The 21,121-nt window shown below is 42.0% G+C and overlaps 1 protein-coding gene across 3 annotated transcripts in view; it reads left to right on the forward strand.

Annotated features, from left to right (window-relative positions):
• Positions 1–21,121, forward strand: part of OSBPL5 (oxysterol binding protein like 5) — a 162,632-nt gene that overhangs the window by 92,056 nt on the left and 49,455 nt on the right. For all 3 annotated transcript variants that reach the window (XM_033154204.1, XM_033154212.1, XM_033154195.1), the window contains exon 2: positions 19,950–20,106. In XM_033154204.1, coding sequence (XP_033010095.1) covers positions 19,950–20,106 — 157 coding nt within the window. The remainder of the gene's footprint in view (positions 1–19,949; positions 20,107–21,121) is intronic.

Consider the following 21,121-nt stretch of genomic DNA (forward strand, 5'->3'; position numbering starts at 1 on the left):
AACCTGAAACTGTTCATAATCTGAAGCACCACTTCAGCTAATGGGACCTACCGCTGCTGCTGCACCGCCAGAGCACGATTTCTGTTCTTATCCTGAAGCAAAGTTCTTAACCTGTAGCGTTATTTCTGGGTTAGCGGAGTCTGTAACCTGAAGCGTATGTAACCTGAAATGTATGTAACCCGAGGTACCACTGTACATGGTTGCAACAGGTAGAAGAACCAAGGCAGGAACAGGCAAGAAATATGCTTTGATACATTTTGAGGATTTGATGTGTGTGTGTGTGTATATATATATATATATATATATATATAGAGAGAGAGAGAGAGAGAGAGAGAGAGAGAGAAACTGTGATCCTGATAAAAAGCATGCCTGCGTGGCTTTGTCAATGATTTTGATAATAAATGACTTAGGGACTGGGACCTCTTTCTTCTGCATGTTTTGGCTTTAGTTCTGTAGCCGTGTGTGTGTTTCATTACGGAAATACGTGGGTGCATGTTATTGACTTAGAGTAAACAGAGGAGTGGCCGACTTAATTTACTCACTGTGGCTTGAAACTGGAGGGGGGTTTTTTATATCAGAGAGTTGGCATTTAGTCTTTGTGCTAGTGACTACCTTCTTAGAAAGAGCCACAAGCAAAGAGCTTTGGAACATGGGAAGCTGCCTCACACCATTGGTCCATCTAGCACAGTACTGATTCTCACCAGCTCTTCAGCAATCTACACTATGAGCAGCAATAGAAGATTGGGCAGAATTCCTTCCTTTCTGTCCTCCCTACTTCTCACTACCGTCTGCCTTTGCTTTCCCTTGTGGACAGGAGTGTCCAGCTGAGCTACATAAGGTGGAAACTCTTAGGAGTTAATGGACGATGACAATACTGGATAGGGCATCCTTTCCCCCTCTCTGCACTCCCAGGTTTTTCTGGACTGCAGGTCCCATCATCCCCGATCCTTGTCTGTGCTGGCTAGGGTGGATGAGAGTTGTAGACCAAATTACCTAGAGGGCATCTGGTTGGGGAAGCTGGGGATGGGGAAAGGGGGAAAAGAACCATAGCACAGCAAAGGAAACAGAAGCAGAACTGCCAAACCTGCATTGGATTCCTGGCCAGCCAAAAATGCATTGGTTAAATTTTGCCATGACCAACCGTTTGTGTATGTGGTGTGTGTGAAGCCTTGGATCCTGTTCTCCTGGTGAGCTCCTCGCTGAGGCTTTTCTCCTAGATCAGAGACCCTGAGCATGACTGAAATTTCCCCTGGATTAATTGTCCTGCTCTGTTTGGGAAAGCGGACTATGAAGGTACGCTGGCTATGTTTTCTCCTGTGTTTTAAAAGTCTGTGGCAGGCTCTGGACAACAGCAAAAGATATAAGTGTCCACATCACTCATCTTGCCTGTTGCTAGAGTGTTACAGTGGAAAAGAATGGTATAAAACTCACTCTTTCTATGAAACCTTTGGGCCAATCCCCCTTCCTCTACTGATACTCTACTTAATCCCAAGTATGCAAATCTTAGCAGTGTACATATTCATCCCTTGATAATCTTTGCCTGTATTTTCTTACCCTCCCCTTCTTCTATTGCCTGTCCTGTCTCAAATTGTAGGTTTTAATCTCCTTGGGGTAGGGATCCATCTTCTTGTTCTAACTCAGTAAAATATCATGAACATTAGGGCTATAGTTCTGCCTAGCTTGTGATTTCTAGAGGACCTCAACCAACGTTCATCCATCTCTTACCACAAATATCTGGTGCTAGTCTTCTAAATTATTTTTTGGTTTTAATTTGTCAGCATTTAATATATTGTTCTTAGTTCACTATTGCCCAGTCAGACATAATGCAAACCATGGTTTCCTGTTACATGAATGAGCTGTTCAAACCTTGGGGCCATTCCCTTACCCTTCTCCTTCTCTTTCTTGCACCAGAGGAGGAAATGAAAAGTTTACATTCCCATTTTTTTTAACAAACCATAGTGGTTTGTGGTGTGTCAACATGGGGAACTGCTGTTTGTTTAAACTACCATTTGAGAACACACCAGCATCTGAAACCCTGGTCTGTTCTGGATTGTTTACTAACCATAATTTAAAGAAACCACAGTTCCCCAAATTCATCTTGCAGAACACTGGTTAGGCATGGTTGATTTCAATGAATTCCAGTGCAAATTGACCCAATTTGTACGTATTAGCCTGAACTGTGAATGGACAGTTAGCAGTTTCCCCAGATATAATCATAGCTGTCAACTTTTCCCTTTTCTTGCGAGGAATCCTATTCGGAATAAGGGAATTTCCCTTTTAAAAAGGGAAAAGTTGACAGCTATGGATATAATGCGTTTTTGTATGTTGTTTCCACTTGCATATACATTTTTGCACACTTTCTCCTAATATATGATTAGTTGAGCACATTGTTTGTTTGGAGAACAAAAACCAGAGAAGTGTGAGTTTTAAGCTGGGTAGGTTTGCATTAAAATGGAAACTGAACCAAGTTTCTTCATACTGATACCTACATTTTCATGGCTTTAGGCTTCCTGTTTCCTCATTCGAGGAAACTGTGTCTCTTGCTGGATGTATTCCCTTAATAATGCCCTATGTGCCCTTTCATTACACAACTTGCGAAATCATTTTATGGAACCCCGTTCATTCTCACCAGCCACCTTACTCTTCTTGCCTGTTACAACAGTGTTCCCTCCCCTCCATGTTAAATACAGTAGATTGTAGCACACAATGCTGAAAAGAGAGGACACATCTGATGTGCAAGTGCTGTAATGAAATGGAAATGAGCTCTGTGCATTAATAGATCGTGGGGGGAAATGACAGTGTTATATAATAGACAGTAACACATTAGCAGCTAACTTGAAGTGTTGTGTGTCAGTTAGAGAGAGCCGTGCTGAACTTGCAATTGTGCTTAAACAGGCTTTCTCGGAGACCTGCGGCACAGCTCTTGCTGTTAAGTGGCAAAGTGACATGATAATTGCAAATGAAAGTGCTATTTTAAAATTGTTTCTCTCTGAAACCACAGCTGGCTAAATCCAGGAGGAAACTTTGTGGCTGCAGGACACAAAAGTGTGTGATCCAGCTAAGAAGCTGCCTACTCCCCATACACTAATTTGGTTAAGAGACCTTTCTCAAAGTTACCTGTTTTGCAACTGATATTATTTAGGTAGCACCAGAAGACCCATTCTACTTGGGATGATGTTTCCAAGAGGCCTTCTCTTATGTGGCATGCCATTCTGATTTTTACCTGAGTGATGCAGAAGTGATCCACAGTGTAGCAGTACCCCACTCTATGAAAGGAACATAGGAAGAGGCCCTCAGCCAGTTCTGCCCGTGTACGTTGACTACAGCTCCCACAAGCCCCAGCCAGCATGGCCAGGGATGATGGGAGGTGTAGCTCAATAACATCTGCAAGGGCACCAGTTAGGCATCCCTGGAGGATAAAAGGAGTTCTCAACACCAGTGGAACTCCAGCCCTCACATTCTGAGTCTTTCCACACCATTGGCATAACTTTTTGATTCAGGTGGTCTTGTGAAAACAAAACAACACCATGAGACTTTTTTTGGTGATCGTATGCAAAAACTGGGATTGATATAATAGAGGATAACAGGCAGGGAAGGGTTAATTGCAGGGGTAGGAAACCTAAGGCCCGTGGGCCGGATGCGGCCCAATCGCTTTCTCTATCCGGCCCGCGGACAGTCATGAGTAGAATGTGTTCTTTTATTTAAAATGCATCTCTGGGTTATTTGTGGCGCCTGCCTGGTGTTTTTACATGAGTACAACGTGTGCTTTTATTTCAAATGCATCTCTGGGTTATTTGTGGGGCATAGGGATTTGTTCATTTCCCCCCCTTCAAAATATAGTCCAGCCCACCACATGGTCTGAGGGATGGTGGACCGGCCCACGGCTGAAAAAGGTTTATTGGGTGGGTAATGTCGAGGTAGATATGACAGAAGATGTTATGCTGGTGTAAATTAAAGCTGAGCAAATCAGCAGCAGAATAGTTTCTTATCGTGAGCCCCATGCAGTATAATATTTAAACCGAGGAACTCATTCCCACAGGAGACAGTAATGGCTGCCATGTTGGATGGATTTAAAAGAGGATTAAACAAATTCACAGAGTGCAGAACTATCAGCAGCTGCTAGCCACTGCCTCCACTATAATGCTCTGAATGCCAGCTGCTTGGAGTTACAGGTGGGAAGACTGCTGTTGTGCCCATGCCCAGCTTGCAGGCTCCCCACTAGCATCTGGGTGGCACTGTGAAAAGAGGATGCTGGACTAAATGAGCCATTGGCCTGAGCCAGCAGTCTCATCTTAGGTTCTTAGGTTCTTATAGAGAGTCTAATTTCTCTTGTCCCTTTGTTTATAAAAACTGAACTGTTGTTTCCCCCCCCGCCAACCGTACATGTTGACTTTTGACAGTCAAGAGTTAAGCTTGCTGAGTTTTTTTCTTTCTTTTTAAACCCATCATTTTACGCTTATAAGTGTTTTTTATAGACCTATAATATACATTACATTGTCTTTTGGGTAGGCAACACTTAAATAAATGGTTGCTCTTAAAAACACAATTAAATCGTTTTATAGAGGGAATGCAAGTCTGAATTCAGAGGAAAGATAGTTTCCTTTCTTATTTATTAAAGATAGTTTGTAAAGGCAGTGCCTCACACAAGCCACTCCCACTAAAATGAAAGGATTGAAATAGTATTGTGTATACATGAAGACCTGGAAATAGATTTTGAAATTCCTAGGGTGCCAAATGCCTAGAATTTTTTTTTAGATGAGTGCTTTGCTTTGCTTTTTTTTACTTTTGAGAAAGAATTATGTAAGAATTCTTGGTAAGTCTTGTGCCTTTCACAGAGGTATTTCCCATGTAAAGTCTTGTTTAGACATGGGGATGATTTGTGGGAACACTCCCAGGGCGTAAGTAAAAAACATAAGACATGGGTGGGCAAACTAAGGCCTGGGGGCCGGATCCGGCCCAATCTCCTTCTCAATCCAGCCTGCAGAAGGTCCGGGAATCAGAGTGTTTTTGCATGAGTAGAATTTGTCCTTTTATTTAAAATGCATCTCTGGATTATTTGTGTGGCCTGCCTGGTGTTTTTACACGAGCAGAATGTGTCCTTTTATTTAAAATGCATCTCTGGATTATTTGGGGGGCATAGGAGTTCGTTCATCTTTTCACCCCAAAATATAGCCCCCCCCCAAGGTCTGAGGGACAGTGGACCTGCTGAAAAAGTTTGCTGACCGCTGACAGAATGTTAGGTTCTTAAAAATACTCCACAGAATGACAACTGTCTCTGATTAGAAATAGAACATCAGAGTGTGGACTTTGAAGATAATGCTACTTTTTAGCATTAGGGGCAAAGTTGGTGGCATATCTTTTTGGCGCAATTATCTCCTGAATGTGTACTATTCACATCTACAGTTTTGCGGGGGTGGGGTGGGGAGAAGTTGTTTGTTAACTATGCATTTGGACATCAAATTTTGGCCTGAGATCAAGGAACAGGTTTCCAACTATGTTTGGATACAATTGGATGCCATTTTGAATCAAGATGGTGGACTGAACTTTTCAAGATGGCTCTGATTTCAAAACTATGCTGACCTTTGGTTTCTTGGAATTCCGAAGCAATAACAGGTATGAGGCTGCTAGTAATGGGTAGCAAGAGTTAATGGGCCCAATATTTCAATATCTCAACATCAAAAGACAACCAAAAGCAGATTAGGTTGCCTTTATATTATTTATACTTTAGAATGGTAGGCATGGGGAATCCATTGCTCTGCATTAGAATCTGTGCTCTGGGTTTTCAAATAAGAAATAAACAAGTTGGGTCTGTTGCAAATGTTGTCACGTATCCCACCCTCCCAAAAGGACTGCTCCCCTTCAGGGTTCTAGTCAGCCATTCGCTCTAAGTAGGGCGGTCCACTACCCCCTACCCCAATGTATTCTGTTTTTCTTTACCAACCTGACATATTATATTCCATGGCAGCTAAGCATTCTCTCTCCTCATTGGTTGGCATTTTTTCCCCTTGAGCAGTTTTAAAAAATCTGCTTTTGCAAAGCTTGGAGTTCTTCAAAGCATGTTTATGCTTTCCTCTTGTTTCTTAGTGGGTCCATTTTGGCTTCAACCTCAGTAGCAGCACTCATTATCTGAGTTTGTTATTAGAAGGGGTGTGGGGGTCCTGTCCCGTCAAACTTGACAATGTAGTGGCCATCCTTTACAAGAGCAACAAAATATTATCCCAGTTTGAATGGACTGAGTTTGATGGCTTTTAGTTGTGAGACTAGAGATGCCACTAAAATTTTATCAAGGCAAAACCCCCCACAAAACACCATTATTCTTTCACATGATGTAAGTAATTGCACACATTCTATATTTTTATAGTATTGCCTTTGACTGAAAGAACAACAAATCTTTCCCAGGCTATACAAACGATAGACTGGCTTTCACAAATGTCAAGCACAAAAAGCCTTCATTTTGTTAAGCGGAGTCAGTTCCCACACTGTAAAGCCAGTATGTCTGTAGGGGAAAGGCAAGACTGTGGGAAGAAATATTACAGTAATTAGTTCTTTTCTACTATACCAGAAAATCTTGCCTTCTGTGCCAACAGAGTTCTGGCTTTCTCTCATGTTGTGGCAGCACTGTAGTTGTTGCCTTCGAGATGTTTTTGCAACAGAATTATTATGGATTGCCTCTAAATCTGCACTGAGAGATTCTGAACACCTCAATTTTAATAGAGATAGAGGGCTTTAGAGCAGAACGTTTACACTCACCTCTTGTGTGCCCTCCAAGAAAAATGTGAATAAGTCAGGAAAAGAAACCATATTTGTTGTTCTTGTTTTTAAAAAATATGTCTGAATTAAGGCTAGCGCTGTTTCTTTGGCTGCATTCACTGCTGCAGCGATCTTCTCCACCTAACACACCTACAGTTCTGGCCTTTTCTCTCTTGTTGTAACCAACCTTATTTCTCTCCTGCTTGTTTAGAATATATCAAGCTGCAGCCATGGATCTGAAGCTACTCATTAATTCCTGTGTTTCCAATCCAATCCTACTAGCTGTCTTTGCTGAGCGACAGGAGTTTGTGCCACGGTGAGGGAACAAAAGTAGTACGAGAGATCCCAATAAATTTGGCAACTAGCCCATTCAAAGTTATCTCGATAACTGGGAGACTTATGGTCAAGAAGAGATAGCCCTTGCAGCAGAGGTGGGCAGAGGGATCTGTTGGGCAAGGGCGTAGCTCAGTGGCAGAAGGCCCCAGATTCAATCCCTGGCTTCTCCAGGTAGGGCTGGGAAAGATTTGCTGCCTGAAACTCTAGAAAGCTGCTGCCAATCAGTATAGGGCAGGCTGAAGGTCAGGTTGGATATAAAGCAGCTTCCTGTGTTCCTATCTCTGAGTGATCTGCAGCAGGGCTGCGGGGATTTCTGATTCGTAGTTGTTTATCAATAGCAATGACAAAGGGACGCCTCACTGCCCAAAATTATACAGCTGAAATGAAGAAAACTTGGGATAACCAAGAGCAGATTTTTGTGTGTGGAATAACTTTAAGCTCCATTCCTACTTGCTTTGCAACTCCCCTCCATACACATTTTTCACACACACACACACACACACACACACACTCTCACTTTAATTCTAGGCATACGGTATCTTTTTTGCACTTGACTCTGGTAGGTCTCTGGGCTCTTTCCTTAAAAAAAAGAGTAGATCCTGCAAACCTGAACTGCGCCCACCCTTGCAATATACCAACTTGTCTAAGATTGTTTGGATTTCTTGGCATGCCCTCATGTCCCCAGAATCCTATCTTCTCCAACAGTGAGCCTCACCCTTGCATTAGACATCAGTTGGTTTAGGTGAAATCACATTAGCAGCTTTTAGACTACAAAGGCACTGTTTGTGAGTTCGTTTATTTTATTAAACTTCTAAACCTTCCTTCATCTACTAGTAGTTGCCATAGATGTTAACAACAGATATATTCCTATATGTATATTGATTGGGAATATAGGGTTGTTGTTTTTTAAATGAATTGAGGAGATGTTGTTTTGACTTCCTTGAGAGAAAGATAGTAGAATCCCACCCGTGAATTTGGTGAAGGTCTCCATCATCAGGTCACTTGAAGAAGTAATCCACCTTTGTGTTACATGAAGAAGTAGGACATCTCATTGAGCACTGCGCCCAATTCAACATCACCAGAGCTAGTGGCAGGTGGGTTGGAGGCAAGCAGGATGCAGTCAGATGCTACAAGCAGTTAGTTATGTCACTGTCACCTTTCATAGAAAGGTCATGGGTTTTAAAGAGCTACCCGTTTTGGCAGCTGCTTCCCCCCCTAGGGCCTCTGGCTTTTCTAGATCCAAGCAAAATAAACAAAAGTCACTATAAGCATGTGTGGAAAATTATCCTTGGTTATTATTTTCTCAAGGAAAATAGAGGTTTGGCAGTGGCTTATTATGCATTGATCAAGGAAGAGAAGCTGATAGAAAGACAAGTTGATACCTGATTCCTCATTAGGTATCACCCTGATTGGCAATGGTGTTTGCCATGAGTTCAGTAGGGCTTGCAGCCAAATAAGTGGGGTTTGGGTTGCAATTTTAGCTGCCAACAGATGCAGCCTTGCAGGGACGTGCCTACGGTGTAGCAAAATAGTTGCATATATCAGCATACTTTACACTCCAGCTCAATAACCCAAATACCTTTGGATCATGCAGGCAAGCTCCTTAGGGTTTCTCCCTCTTGTATGGTCTACAAAATAGCCTCCGATATTCTGTGTGGCTAGAGAGAGTCACTTGCCATGCCATGTGCTTAAATCCTCCCACATGAATTTCAAGAGTGTCCTTCAGGCAAGAGTCGCTGTTGAAATCCTTGGCTGTCATGAAAACAGTTCATGCCCCAACAGGTGTTTAGGGTTTCATCAGACTGATATTGTCAAGTGAATGTGGTGGTGTCTGCCTGAACTCATTTTTCTGTTCCTAACTGACTGTGTCTTGAAGACAAAAAGTTGTATTTATTCATCTGAGTTTGCAGCCTGACTCTTTCTGAACTGAGAGCAGTAAAAGTGAATGTCATAGAGCACCCATATAAGTCAGCAGGAGAGTGCATCCTTGATATGCAGCTTTGATCCCAAGGACAGCCTTCCCCAAGCTGGTGCCCTTGAGAGGTGTTGGACTACTATGGCATTGCTGGGGCTGTTGGGAATTATAGTTCAAAACATCTAGAGGACACCAGATTGCAAAAGTCTACTGTGGAATCTCCAGTGAAAAAGATCTCCAGCAACTGAACTGGAAAAGGCCTCTTACGTCTTTCAGGATTATCAGAGTTAGAGATATGAAGGCCCAGAAAAAAGCAGAAAAATTGGGAGGGCGGTATTGATGGAGTTGTGTTTTCTCCCAAATTTTCAGGGTTTTTTTTCCAGGCCTTCACATCCCTAATCAGAACAGGCAACATTCCTGATAGGCAATGACTATTACACAAAGAAACTTCATGTGTCCAACAAGCAAATGTAAAATCTCACTACACTGACAGGTTAAGGTCCAATACAGCAGATGAAAGCAATATAGATATTACCCACCTATCTTACCTGGCTTAGCTTTGGCTCTCCAAAAACAAAACAGAACAGAACAAAACCAGCTGAGATAGAAAGACCTTACAGCACTTTCAAATGCTGCTTGAGTCACTGAGGGAGAGAGTTGCACAGCTGGTGTCACTGTCAGGCCACCCACCCAAGAATAGGGCTCTGTGTTTTTAGAACTCAAACTAGTGGTGTATGGATGGTGTTACTCGGGCCTCACTCTTAGCCTGACTTAGAGATCTTAGTAAGACATGTGGAAGGAGGAAATATTTAGTCATTTTGACAACTCCATTTAGGCATTCACTGGTCAAAACCAGGATCTTGAAATGAAATACTTAGAAACAATATGTAGTCTATTCCAGGACACCCCATCTCTTAGCACATCTTAGCACAGGCAGTCATAAAGCATTCCTGACACAGGGTAGAGAGGAGTTTCAATATTTATGTCTGATTACATAATAGTCTTTCAATGGAAGTCTTGATGTGATGGAAAAATAAACAAACTCTGTGCCAAACAAGTGGAGGAACAAGCTGGGGTGCTTTATAGATTGGTTGCTACAAACAGATCCTGAAACCTTTTGGCTAATTGCACTACTGAGAGGCAGAGCAACAGTTTCTAAGTTTTCGAAGATGATTCTAACACTTCTGTTTGGTCAGTTCACTGATTCAATCTGAGCCACCTCTGCCATTGCTTCTGTTTTGGATTTGTTTGGTTTTGTTTGGTTCGGTGCATGTGGTTTTTGAAATAGTTCCTTCCTGCTTTTCAACATGTTGATGGCAATGAGGAGAGATGTAAACATGCTCAAAAGAAAACCCAAGCCCTCTGGCTGTTAATAAAATATTGGGTCCCATCTAAGGGTGCCAAAGGAGATTGGGGATCATGTAGTTCACTTCTCCTCTAAAGAGTGCAGTCATATTCTACCTTAGCAATACTCATCATGGAGGGAAAAACACTGCAAGTGGTGCTTTATTGCTTTCATTAGCTACCCTGTTGGCATTAGGAGGCCAGCTTTTAACACATGTGTATTCAAAGGATTGCAAAAACAATGTTTACAGAGCCTAATGGGTTCCACCCATGAGTGACACCTCTATTTAATTTAATTAGTGCATTTATTTAACATGGGTATCAGTGTTTCTGGACTTGCCTGACTGCATTTTTCTAAAAGGCCAAGATCAAGTACGCTGCGTGCATTGCAAGGTCATGGCTAAGTGGTGCATTTTCAATTTGCAGCCCTTTCATTGCACTTCCTCCAGTTAGAAAAAGGCGCCTTTCCATGGCCTTAGCCAGCGTTTTTTCCTTTCAATTACCCACATTTTAAGAACCATTCTTTATCCCCTCCCCCCCTTTTTTGGCTTACTTCCACTGCTTTTACACTTTCCCATTAGCATTTCCAATTCCAGCTGTGTGCAGACAGCACAGTTCTATTTTTACTGTTGATTTCAGCTGATACTAATTAGAAATCCCATATAGTGATTATAGTCTTGCGAGCAGCGTGCAGTCAGATACATGCAGCGGAAGCGAACATTTCTGCTGTCTATTTTGGAGAGGGAAATAATTTTAAGCTGTATTAACTGTAACCCCAAATTCTAGTTTGGGGCTGGATCCAAAGCAGCATTTAGTTCTCTTCGCCACCCCCCACCCCCACCCCCAGAAGGGACAAAATTAGTCTTTGGGCATTTTTTAGGATTGATGCTTAAAGTGTGACGTTTAGCTGGGGATGTGTTGTTTGAGAACATGAAAGCAGAATAAAATTACAATGGAGCCATTTTTATTATATATTCTACTAGAGGTCTTTATATTGTAATTGCAACTGATGGAAATGTGAACACATAACTAAGCATCATTTGTATTTATTTATTTATTTTTTAAAAAACAGCAACAACCACACCTGACTGTTAGTTGTTTACAGTAGAGATGAGGAATTTGTTGCTGGACTTCAACTCCAGATGTTGCTGGACTACAACTTCCATCATTTCTGACCATTGACCATGATGCCTGGGGCTGATAGGAGTTGGAGTCCAGCAACATCTGGAGGGCCACAGGTTATCCCACCTGGACTTTGGGCCACCTTTGTTCTTACAGATGCTAAAGACAGAACTTCTGTGTGACAAGCCAGGGTTGTCCTATACCTGTGCATTGTCTGCCTGTTGTGTAGCAGTTCATTACTGAGAAAGGTGGAAACCTTGTGGCAGAAGGAAGAGTGAGCTTCCCCAACAAAGCCATTGCACTCTCCTGCCTCACTGTATGAACCAGTGAACATACTTCTTGCTAGTTCACCCTATAATTGAACATACTGCTTGGCAGGTGTTGTGGGCAGTGCATGGCAGGGCCCCCCAGGAGCAGGATCAAGGATGCTTCAGTTGGCTGTTCTCATGTGTAAAATGGGAAAATGTGTGTTTAGTCTTTCCTAAACCCCCATTCTGTTTGAATTCAGTGAATTGGACAACTTAAACATATTGTAGGCCAAATACTGGCACGGAGACCTTATTTTGAAAACCCCAACATTAATGTGGCATATGTTTCTAGAATGTTTATCCAACAACAAAAATTGCTTCTATAGACAGACTCCAGACTCCTTAAATTGAAAAAAGGCAAACCTTTAAAGAGGTATTCCCTTCCCCCGCAAAAAAAGCTTTGAGGGGGGAAAGGCTCATTAGATCATTGTTTTCAAATATATAATTAAACTCCTCTTACTGTAAGGACTCTCTTCCATGCTTTAATTATTTATTTTAAAATCAGATTATCCCGAGAATTAGCTATTGTTTTTGCTGAAATCTACCTCTGGTTTTATGTAATTAAATTTGGATGAGACTGAACAGTAGGTCCAGGCCTCCATGCCATAATTGACCCTTGAGTTACATGCTTACATTGCCTCCTAGCATTAAACCAAGTGTTACCTGCAAAACACCATTAAGCTATATCCCAGATAAGGGCAGAAGGATTAAGATGATGTTGGTTTTAATACAATGTTGTTTTATCTCCTTTAGGTAGATGGTAAAAATTTTGTGGGCTAGGCTTGATGTAGCAATAACTTGGTGCCTGCATTCAGATATACCGGTAACACTAAACTAGGTAGGTGTGACCAAACTTCAGGATTTGCGCATGGTTTTTGTTTTGTTTTTAACTACAAGGTGCACCAACTAGAGCCAGATGCACAAGACTTCCTCCAAAATCAATGGAGTCTTGTAGAAGCCAGAAAAAATTGATGGGGTTCTGCATTAGGACTCCTGGCCAGGAACAAACCATACCTGCCTAAGAAATACTTTTAATACTTCACAGCACCCCTGTGAGGTGCCAAGTTCACCCACTGTGCCAAGTTCACCCAGTGAGCTTCATTGCTCAGTTGAGCACAGGACTTTCCACTACACCACATTGGTTTTCCTGCCGTGTGTTCTCTGGAATGTGACGCCATTTATAAGATTTCAGGTCCAGGATTGTTGCTAAGAGCAATTGAAGCTTGGTTTCTACAATTACTTTCACCCTTATGAGACTGGTGAGCTTCCTGTCTCTTCTCAACCATTCTAAAGCCTAGTAGACAGCACTTAATTTGAAGCTAGGCGTGGTCCTAGAACTAGTTTTCAGGGACTGAGGCCCAGTGTGTAGATTTATGAGTTATGAAGACTTGAAGCCAAAAACCCACCAGTCACTGACAGTGGCTGCATTCACATGGCAGATTATTCCTTATTTTTTTCCTAATTGTTAAGTTCCACGTTATATTTGAGCTTTCATGCCACGTAAAAGCCACTACTGGAACTATGGTGGAATATAGGGCACGTTTAGTGCTCATTTCTGTGCTATTTGCTTCCGGAGGGGGTGGGGAAAATCGCTTGCAAATATGGAAATGAGTACTAAACTTGTGCTATATTCCACTATAGTTCCAGAAGTGGCTTTTGCGTGGTATGAAAGCTCAGGTGTAATGTGGAAATTAACAGTTAAGGAAACATCATGAAAATGGAATATACTGCCATGTGAATGCAGCCAGTATTGAACACTACGTGCAGCTGTGTAAATATCGGAGGAATATGAAGATGGAGGGTTTTTCAAACATTGGGCAAAGACTGTCTCTCAGGGCTCCTCTGTACTTTGCCCCATGATTTCTATGCACAGGTCTGATAGGTTTTTCTGCTGCTCTCCCCTGGAAAACCCGCTCTTTACTGCTGAATTGGAACAAATGCCAATTGGTTTTTCTGCAGATTTATGTTTGTTCCAGTTCAGCAGTAAACAGCGGGTTCTCCTGGGGTAAGTAGTGGGACAAAAAATACCCCTCTTAGACCCATACCTAGAAATCATGGGGCAAAGGGAAGAAACCATGGGAGAAATTGAAGTGTGGATGAGCCCTTTGTGTGTGGGTCTGTTTGGACTGTCCCTTGTTTGAGACACATTTGCTTCTCCGTTAAATGCTGTAGGAATGGTTGCCTTTAGAACGACAGATTCTGTTTATTCCTGCTTCTCGTCATTAAGGAGGTTGCTTGCTGTCTGTCAGGGGACTCTCTTCAAGAGGCCACTTATAATCACTCTGCATATTAGTTGCCAGAAAATTGACTGGCGGGTCAACAAGCCAGGAGTTTATGTAGCTTGCTAGCAACCCCAGAACTAATTAATATTGTTAATCAGCACTGGAAACGCACTAAATTATTCCATCCCAAGAGAAGGCTGATAAATATTGGGTGTCATAGCTGCTCTGGACACTTTAAACTAATAGTAATTGCCAAGTGCAATGATCACACCCGTTCATGACATGGCCAAGGTCAAAATGCGATTAACTTTTTTAAAAAGTTGCCCAGAGTTATAATGGAACATTATAATTGTTCATGAAATCTTGTGTTTTTGCAGGCCTATTTCCTCAGTTCTCCGTACCTCTGTATCATTTATGTCACCTTGTAGCCAACAATGTCCTTGACTGCTATCAATGCATAAGTGACCCAAGCATCTTATATGGCCAGTAGCTGTTGATTTTAATGGAAGCACTAACCCAATACTGCTAGATTGTGACAGTCTTTCCTTAAAAAATATTGTTGTTTACAGGGGAGTCAGGTACAGGCCAGGCTTTGCATGGGAGTGCTTTGTGACAGGGCATTATCAGAAACTGTCATTGCATGGTGGTGGGTGTGCCCACAATGAGATTTTGGAATCTCAGGTTTCCAAAACTCAGGGGAAGTACTAATTGTGGGAAGGTGACAACAATGCACAATGTATCAAGCACTGCCCACTAGTGTAGACAGAATGCAGTTAGACAGAGTTCCATTGAAAGTGGTCATGTGTGAACAAATGTGCTCAGAAGCACACCTGAGGAGGAAAACAACTCTGTGTGCCCCATGTGCACATTAACATTCTTGAGTTAATGTCCACAGCCTTGCGGTACGCAGCATGTGGAAGACACCACATTTGTTACCCCTGATCTAATCAAAGAAGAGACTGAAGTGCAATATCATTCCGTATCAAGGGAAAGGCTAATAAATTGTCTTTATCAGACAAGAGTCCCCCTGTGCAACAGCAAATTGACTGTTCTTTGTCATACTAATTGCCTTCTGCATAGCAATCAGTTTAAATGCTAAAAGGTCAGAGGAAATGAAAGAAAGAAATGTAAAGCCAAGTTAATTTCTATGAATATCCGCCCAATATTTTCTCACAAGGTAGACATGATCTAATCTTCTAATGTGAAACTGCAGAAATTTCAAAGTAAAGGACTGGTAAAATAAATGTATTGGCTCAAAAGGAAACAATACTCTTGAAAAATACTGGAAAGAGACAAACCCAGGTCCCTCCATTTGAGGAGGATCAATTATTTTGATAGTGTTGGTAGTAAATGCTCTATAACAGGGGTGGGGAACCTGTAGCCCTTCAGGTGTTTTGGGACAGAACCTAAGTACTTGCCATACAAGCTAGGGATGATGGGGGCTGGAGTCCAAAAACATCTGGAGGACCACAAGTTCCCCACTCCTGATCCAGCACTGTTGATCCTTACAGTTCTCTTCTAGAGTATTGCCGCATGTGAATAGTTTTCAATGAAAGCCACTTCATTGTGTTCAGTTGAATATTATTCTTTTACCTTATAGAGTTGAGCTCTGTACTCTGCTCATTGACTATGTCTTCACTGATGTCATCAAGGAACCACCCCAGAACAGTTTTGCATTATATATATATTTTATATATTGTGGTAGCACTTTTTAATTCTAGACATTTAATTTTTGCATCTGTGATTATTCCCCCCTGTTTTGCATTTTATTGTTTTTTTAATTATTATATTTGGTTCCATGTAAACCACCCTAGTAAATTCTATCATCATCATTATTATTTTTACAAATTAAAAAGTAGCAGCTTGCCAGACTAGCAGTGATTCTGGCTGTGAACTCAAGAGAAAGCTGTGGCATCAGATTAACGGGCAGAGGTTCATTCATGGATTGAGGTGGGCTCAGGTCCCAGGTCCCCTTTCCCCTTGCAATCCCCTGAGCCGCCTGAAAATTTGCTTCAGTGTGGAAGCTGGAGATCACCTTCCCCAGACTTCCATTCACTGGAGAATCAGCTGGATCCAAACATTTTCCTTTTATGGCCACCAGCTGGATCCAGCCCAAAATGAAATCATTACAGAACATTTTTGAACAGTTTTCAAAACCAATTAAGGAAGGGAAGTGGGCGTCTGAAAGATTATTGTGGGTTAAGATGGGAGTCTTCAATTTTGGGGATCAAAATCTTCTCTTTATGTCTGTGGACATCTTTAAGCCCTCTGCCACCACACATTACACTCTTCCTGCTCAGTGGGGTCAATCCTTGTCTCCATCTCCCCCTTGCCATTCTGATATTCCCCGAGTTCAACAGTGGGGGTGGGAGAATGGAATTGGGGTGCTCATCCCCTCATGCCCCTCCCTCCCATCTCTCACTTACACTGTTAACACCTGAAGATGGCATAGATAGGCCCTGTGAGGCATGCCAAAGTAGGGTTACATCATGGTGGGGTACCGGTACTCTTTTCCTTTTAAAATGCAACGTTTGTTTAGCTCAGCAGCATCAGTTTGCAAATCCAGTGATCGCTCCAGCAGATCTGCCACGTCTAGAGCATTTTGAATTTAATGCCAGCTTTTTGGAATAGTTCAGCAAGTCTGGTTTGATTTATCTGCCATTTCTTGTCTTGGATGCTATAAGGGTCTGTATTTGCAAGCAGATAAAACAAAGAGGTTGTGTGTTGCTTGATTGTTCTGTCTTTTATGATTCTGTTACTATAACATTGTGTGTAAGCTTATTTTGCCAGATCATCACCGTGAAAGATTTATTAAAGGTTCCCCCCCCACACATGCTGAAACTTTTCTAAACACCCTCTATTTCATTGTTCTTTGGTTGTGATTATTTCTCATATTTTGTGTCTGGAAGATGGAATCTGTATTTTAGGAAACAAATCTTCAAGTGTAGCTTAGCAATGCAATGCACTTGTTTAAAGAATTTTGCTGTCTTCCCCATCATTTTCTTACATCTGAGCCCGTCCCATTCTCTCTGTTTTGTTGTAAGTTGCCCAGGGAATGCGAACATAGGAAGCTACCTTGTACCGAGTCAGACCATTGGTCCATCTAGCTCATTATGGCCTACACGGACTGGTAGTGGTTCTCCAATTGGGAGATGTCAGGAATTGGGACCTTCTGCACACAAAGCAGATGCTTTACCATGGAGCGACAGCCCTTCCCCAGATAAATCAACATATTTTATTCTGTCAGCTATCTGCCTTACTGCTCTTATTCGGTACCATTAACTGCCTGGAGAAAATACATTTTGATATTTCTTTGTCTCATTGCAATAGCACACCTCGAACCAAAACAAACACACAAACCTGTTCCTGTTGAGTGTTATTTATTCATTTATACCATTTGTATCCTGTTTTTTTCATGACAAGCCCTAGACAGTTAACAACAAATGTTTAAAAGGCGGTAGCTTAAACCCTTTTAGACACAATTTAACACCAGCAGTAAATACAATAAAGCACTTAAAGCAGAGGAAAAGATAAATAATGTAACCCACTTACAAACGTATAGCAGTTCCTTGTGTTGCCAACTCAGAGCAATTCATTCTAGCGGATTGTCGTTTCCCCCCCCCCCCAACCCTATGTTTATAATTTAAGATGTGCCCTGCCTTTCCGCATGTGGAAACTTTGTTGTTGGTTTTTTCAAGTTCATGAGGATCACAGTTTATAACAATGATAAACTATCAGCAACTTCTGAACATTTAAAAACATTATTTTTTTAAAAAAAGCAGAAGCTTTCCTGGTGGTTTACATGGGGAAGATCAGGTGGGCCTCTTTGGGGAAGGACTTGCATAATGATAGGGCCACCTGGTTTAAGTTTGCCATACAAATGGATGGATTCTGAAGCAAGTCTTCTTAAGTGATCTTAATAAGCTTGAGATGGGGTGCATACGTTTTTCACAGTTGTGGTCTTCCTTGCTGGTCGCAGGGGAGGAGACTGTTGTCGGGTTAGAGTTGGGGAAAGAACACCCACGGAGTCTCTGTCTGTACCAGCCTTTCTCAGACTTATGCCCCCAGATGTTGTTGGACTACAACCCCCATCATCCACAGCTAGCAGGTCAGTGGTCAGGGAAGATGGGAGTTGTAGTCCAACAACAGCTAGGGACCCAAGATTTGAGAAAGGCAGGTCTGTATGATGGTCTTAAAGAGCAGACAGTCACTTCGTACCTCAGTGTGTGATCTCCACAAACGTGGAACATATGAGAAGAGGTGGCTGTTGGACATCTGAAGTTGTCTGTCTAATTGAAGACAGATTACTTAGAAGACAGGGCTGTGTGTCAGTAATCTCTCCCCTCAAATGGGTAATTTCCCACAAACAGTGCCCCTCATTTGTCACATACTAACCTTGTCGCAGCAGCATGTGCCTTTGAGATCAGAGTGGTTGATTCTTCTTGTTCTCTGTAATACAACCCAGCCAGGCAACTCAGCTCTGTAACTTGCTCCTTCCTCATGTGTGTGAATTTATTCTTGGAGCACACATGATCCATGCTGAAACATCACCCCTTCCCTCTTTTTTTGGTAAACTAACCTCATGTTCAGCATCGTCTCTTTTTGTTACTTTTTAATCTATAAGAGTAGAACATGCCATCAATGCAGCTTGAAATGGTGCCAAATAGACTGGGAAACAAGAGCACAGGCAGACCTTGTCCCTTGACTTCTTTGCAGCCTGGAAAAATGAGTCATTATTGTCTATTGTTTTTAAAGGGTTTCTCTGCGATGTAGCTTTTATTTTCCCAGTGCTGGTTCCAGGGTTTGGAAGTGGCAAGTGGGAGGCAGCCAACACCTGAATGGCAAGGAGCAGCAGTGCTCTCACCATGCAAGACCTGTGTGTTGTCCCAAATAGTTATTCACTGTTACTTTGACTTCATGCCCTATAGAAGCAGTGAGATGGGCAGTTCACCCATCGCTAGGAAGTTTCCACTGGAAGTTGCATCCATTCCACTGCTCTGCAGATTTTTCACGCCGTTCCTCGCAATTGTAAGGACCGGCAGCTTGCTATTTTCAAAGAACAGTGCCCTGATTGAGATTAATGCTGCATAGCTGATTCCATGCTTGTTTGCTTATCTCATGCATATGTGAAGTGCACTTATCCCGGCCGACTATGAGATGCTAAACACTGTGGTAATAGCTCTGTTTCAATAGGTATTTCTTTTGGCAGTACAGAAGAGGAAAGAATAGCTCTGCCAGGCCTCTCTCCACTAATTCAGGCGCATGCTAGTTGGACCAATAAGCTGTTTGTGAACAACGGCTGCCAAAAGGGGCTTTTAAGAATTTGAGCCTGGTTGCAAACATTGTGGCTAAAGCGATGCCACATGCCCCAGCTGGCACTTGTCTTGATGTGAGTGGGAGAGTCAAGTGTTACAAGTCGGCCTGCAGAGGTTATAATTCTCGGCCTGCTTTGGGTTGGTTTTGCTTTCTTTGCATCCAATGTCTTTCAGTTGCTTTATGTAATGTTTGTTTGTAATTAAACCCCCCCCCCCAATAAAATGCACCTTTAAAAAAAAAAGCCTGCCTTCTGATGAAAAACAAATTTTCCCTTTCGTAAGGTGTGCTATGTCCTTACCATATTACTCTTGGGCTTATGTTGTGATTTCTCTAGTTAGCTACACTAGCCGAGGTCTTACATGTGACCGAAACATCCCCAGTACTACTTTTTTGTAAGCTTAAACATGCTAGCTATGTCATTATCTGCTGTGTTCTATGGATAATAACTATGGTTAGGCAATGAGTGTGTGTATGTATGTGTGTGTGGCAGGGGGCACATGACAGATAACCAGTACACAGTTTAAGAATAGGCAGATTCAAAATAGCAAAAAGGGGCCTTTTAATTTTTTAATCTGTGTGTACTGTTTAAATATTATGTGACTTGACGCTGTTGTTATTTTGGTCTGTTCCTTTCAGAAAACCCCTACTGCTCATGCCATGAAGGAAGAGAATTTTCTTCGGCGCAGGTTCTCGCTCTGCCCTGCCTCATCCACTCCTCAGAAAATAGATCCTCACAAGCTGACCCGGAACCTGTTTTTTGGGACCGATAATGAGATCTACCCAATCAGCCCAGGTCAGCGTCTGCTCATTTAGTTTTATATGAGAAGGGAAAGAAAAGCATCAAAGTTTAGTACCATGTCCCTAATAATGCTGTTATTGACAGTCCACAACAGGCTTATTGTAACTGATTTCATATATTTTCTGGGTTTATTTCTGAATATTGTATCGTATTAGCTCAGAATATTCTCTCTCTCTCTCTCTCTCTGTGTGTGTGTGTGTGTGTGTGTGTGTGTGTGTTTAGCTATTTTATATTTGGGATACATGTTTTGTTATCATTGTAAAATTCAATTTTTAAAAAGCATGCCAGATACACAAAGAATTGCACTGCATCTACACACACACACACACACACACACGCACACACACAGCTCCTGTTGTCCAGAACTTGCAGCCAGTCTGAAACAGAAAGCTTACAATGCTGCTCAGCTTGGGGAAGGGGTAGTGGAAAAGGCAATTGACACTTTTTATCTTCTCCTATTCCCAACCAAAGTCTTCCCCTACTGTGCTTTATCACTCAGTTTTCACACTGGCCTCTACTCCTGCTGAGCATTTTATGGTTAGGTAGCCTTAGAATGCAAACAGTATGTGCAGGAGAGTCCTGTAGAATATGGGTGCGTCTTTCTTTCCTTCCTAAAACGTTATTTAATAGTGAAAGGTGCTTTAAAAAAAAAAAAAAAATCATCGCACATACCCCCCCTCCCCACCTCTTATTCTAGGATATTAACTATGCTTTATATTGTTAAGAGACACGAGCAGAACAATTTCTTTCTTCTCTCTACAACTTCAGTTTCCTCACTTGCCAACTGATTGCCTAAACATTCCACACATTTTAGAAACTCACAAGCCCTGCATTGGCAGCCCATTAAAAACAACACTTTTATTTTAATTTGCAAGCTTATATACTGCTGTGTACTTAGGGAGTCTTCAGGGTCTTTTGAGGCTGCTGTCTTATTTTCTCAGTGATCCTGTTTCATTTCCAAACCGATAACCCAGCTGCATTTGCTATTAAAGCGATGCTTGATCTACTG

This window comes from Lacerta agilis, chromosome 1, assembly GCF_009819535.1.
Source record: "Lacerta agilis isolate rLacAgi1 chromosome 1, rLacAgi1.pri, whole genome shotgun sequence".
NCBI classification, from domain to species: Eukaryota; Metazoa; Chordata; class Lepidosauria; order Squamata; family Lacertidae; genus Lacerta; species Lacerta agilis.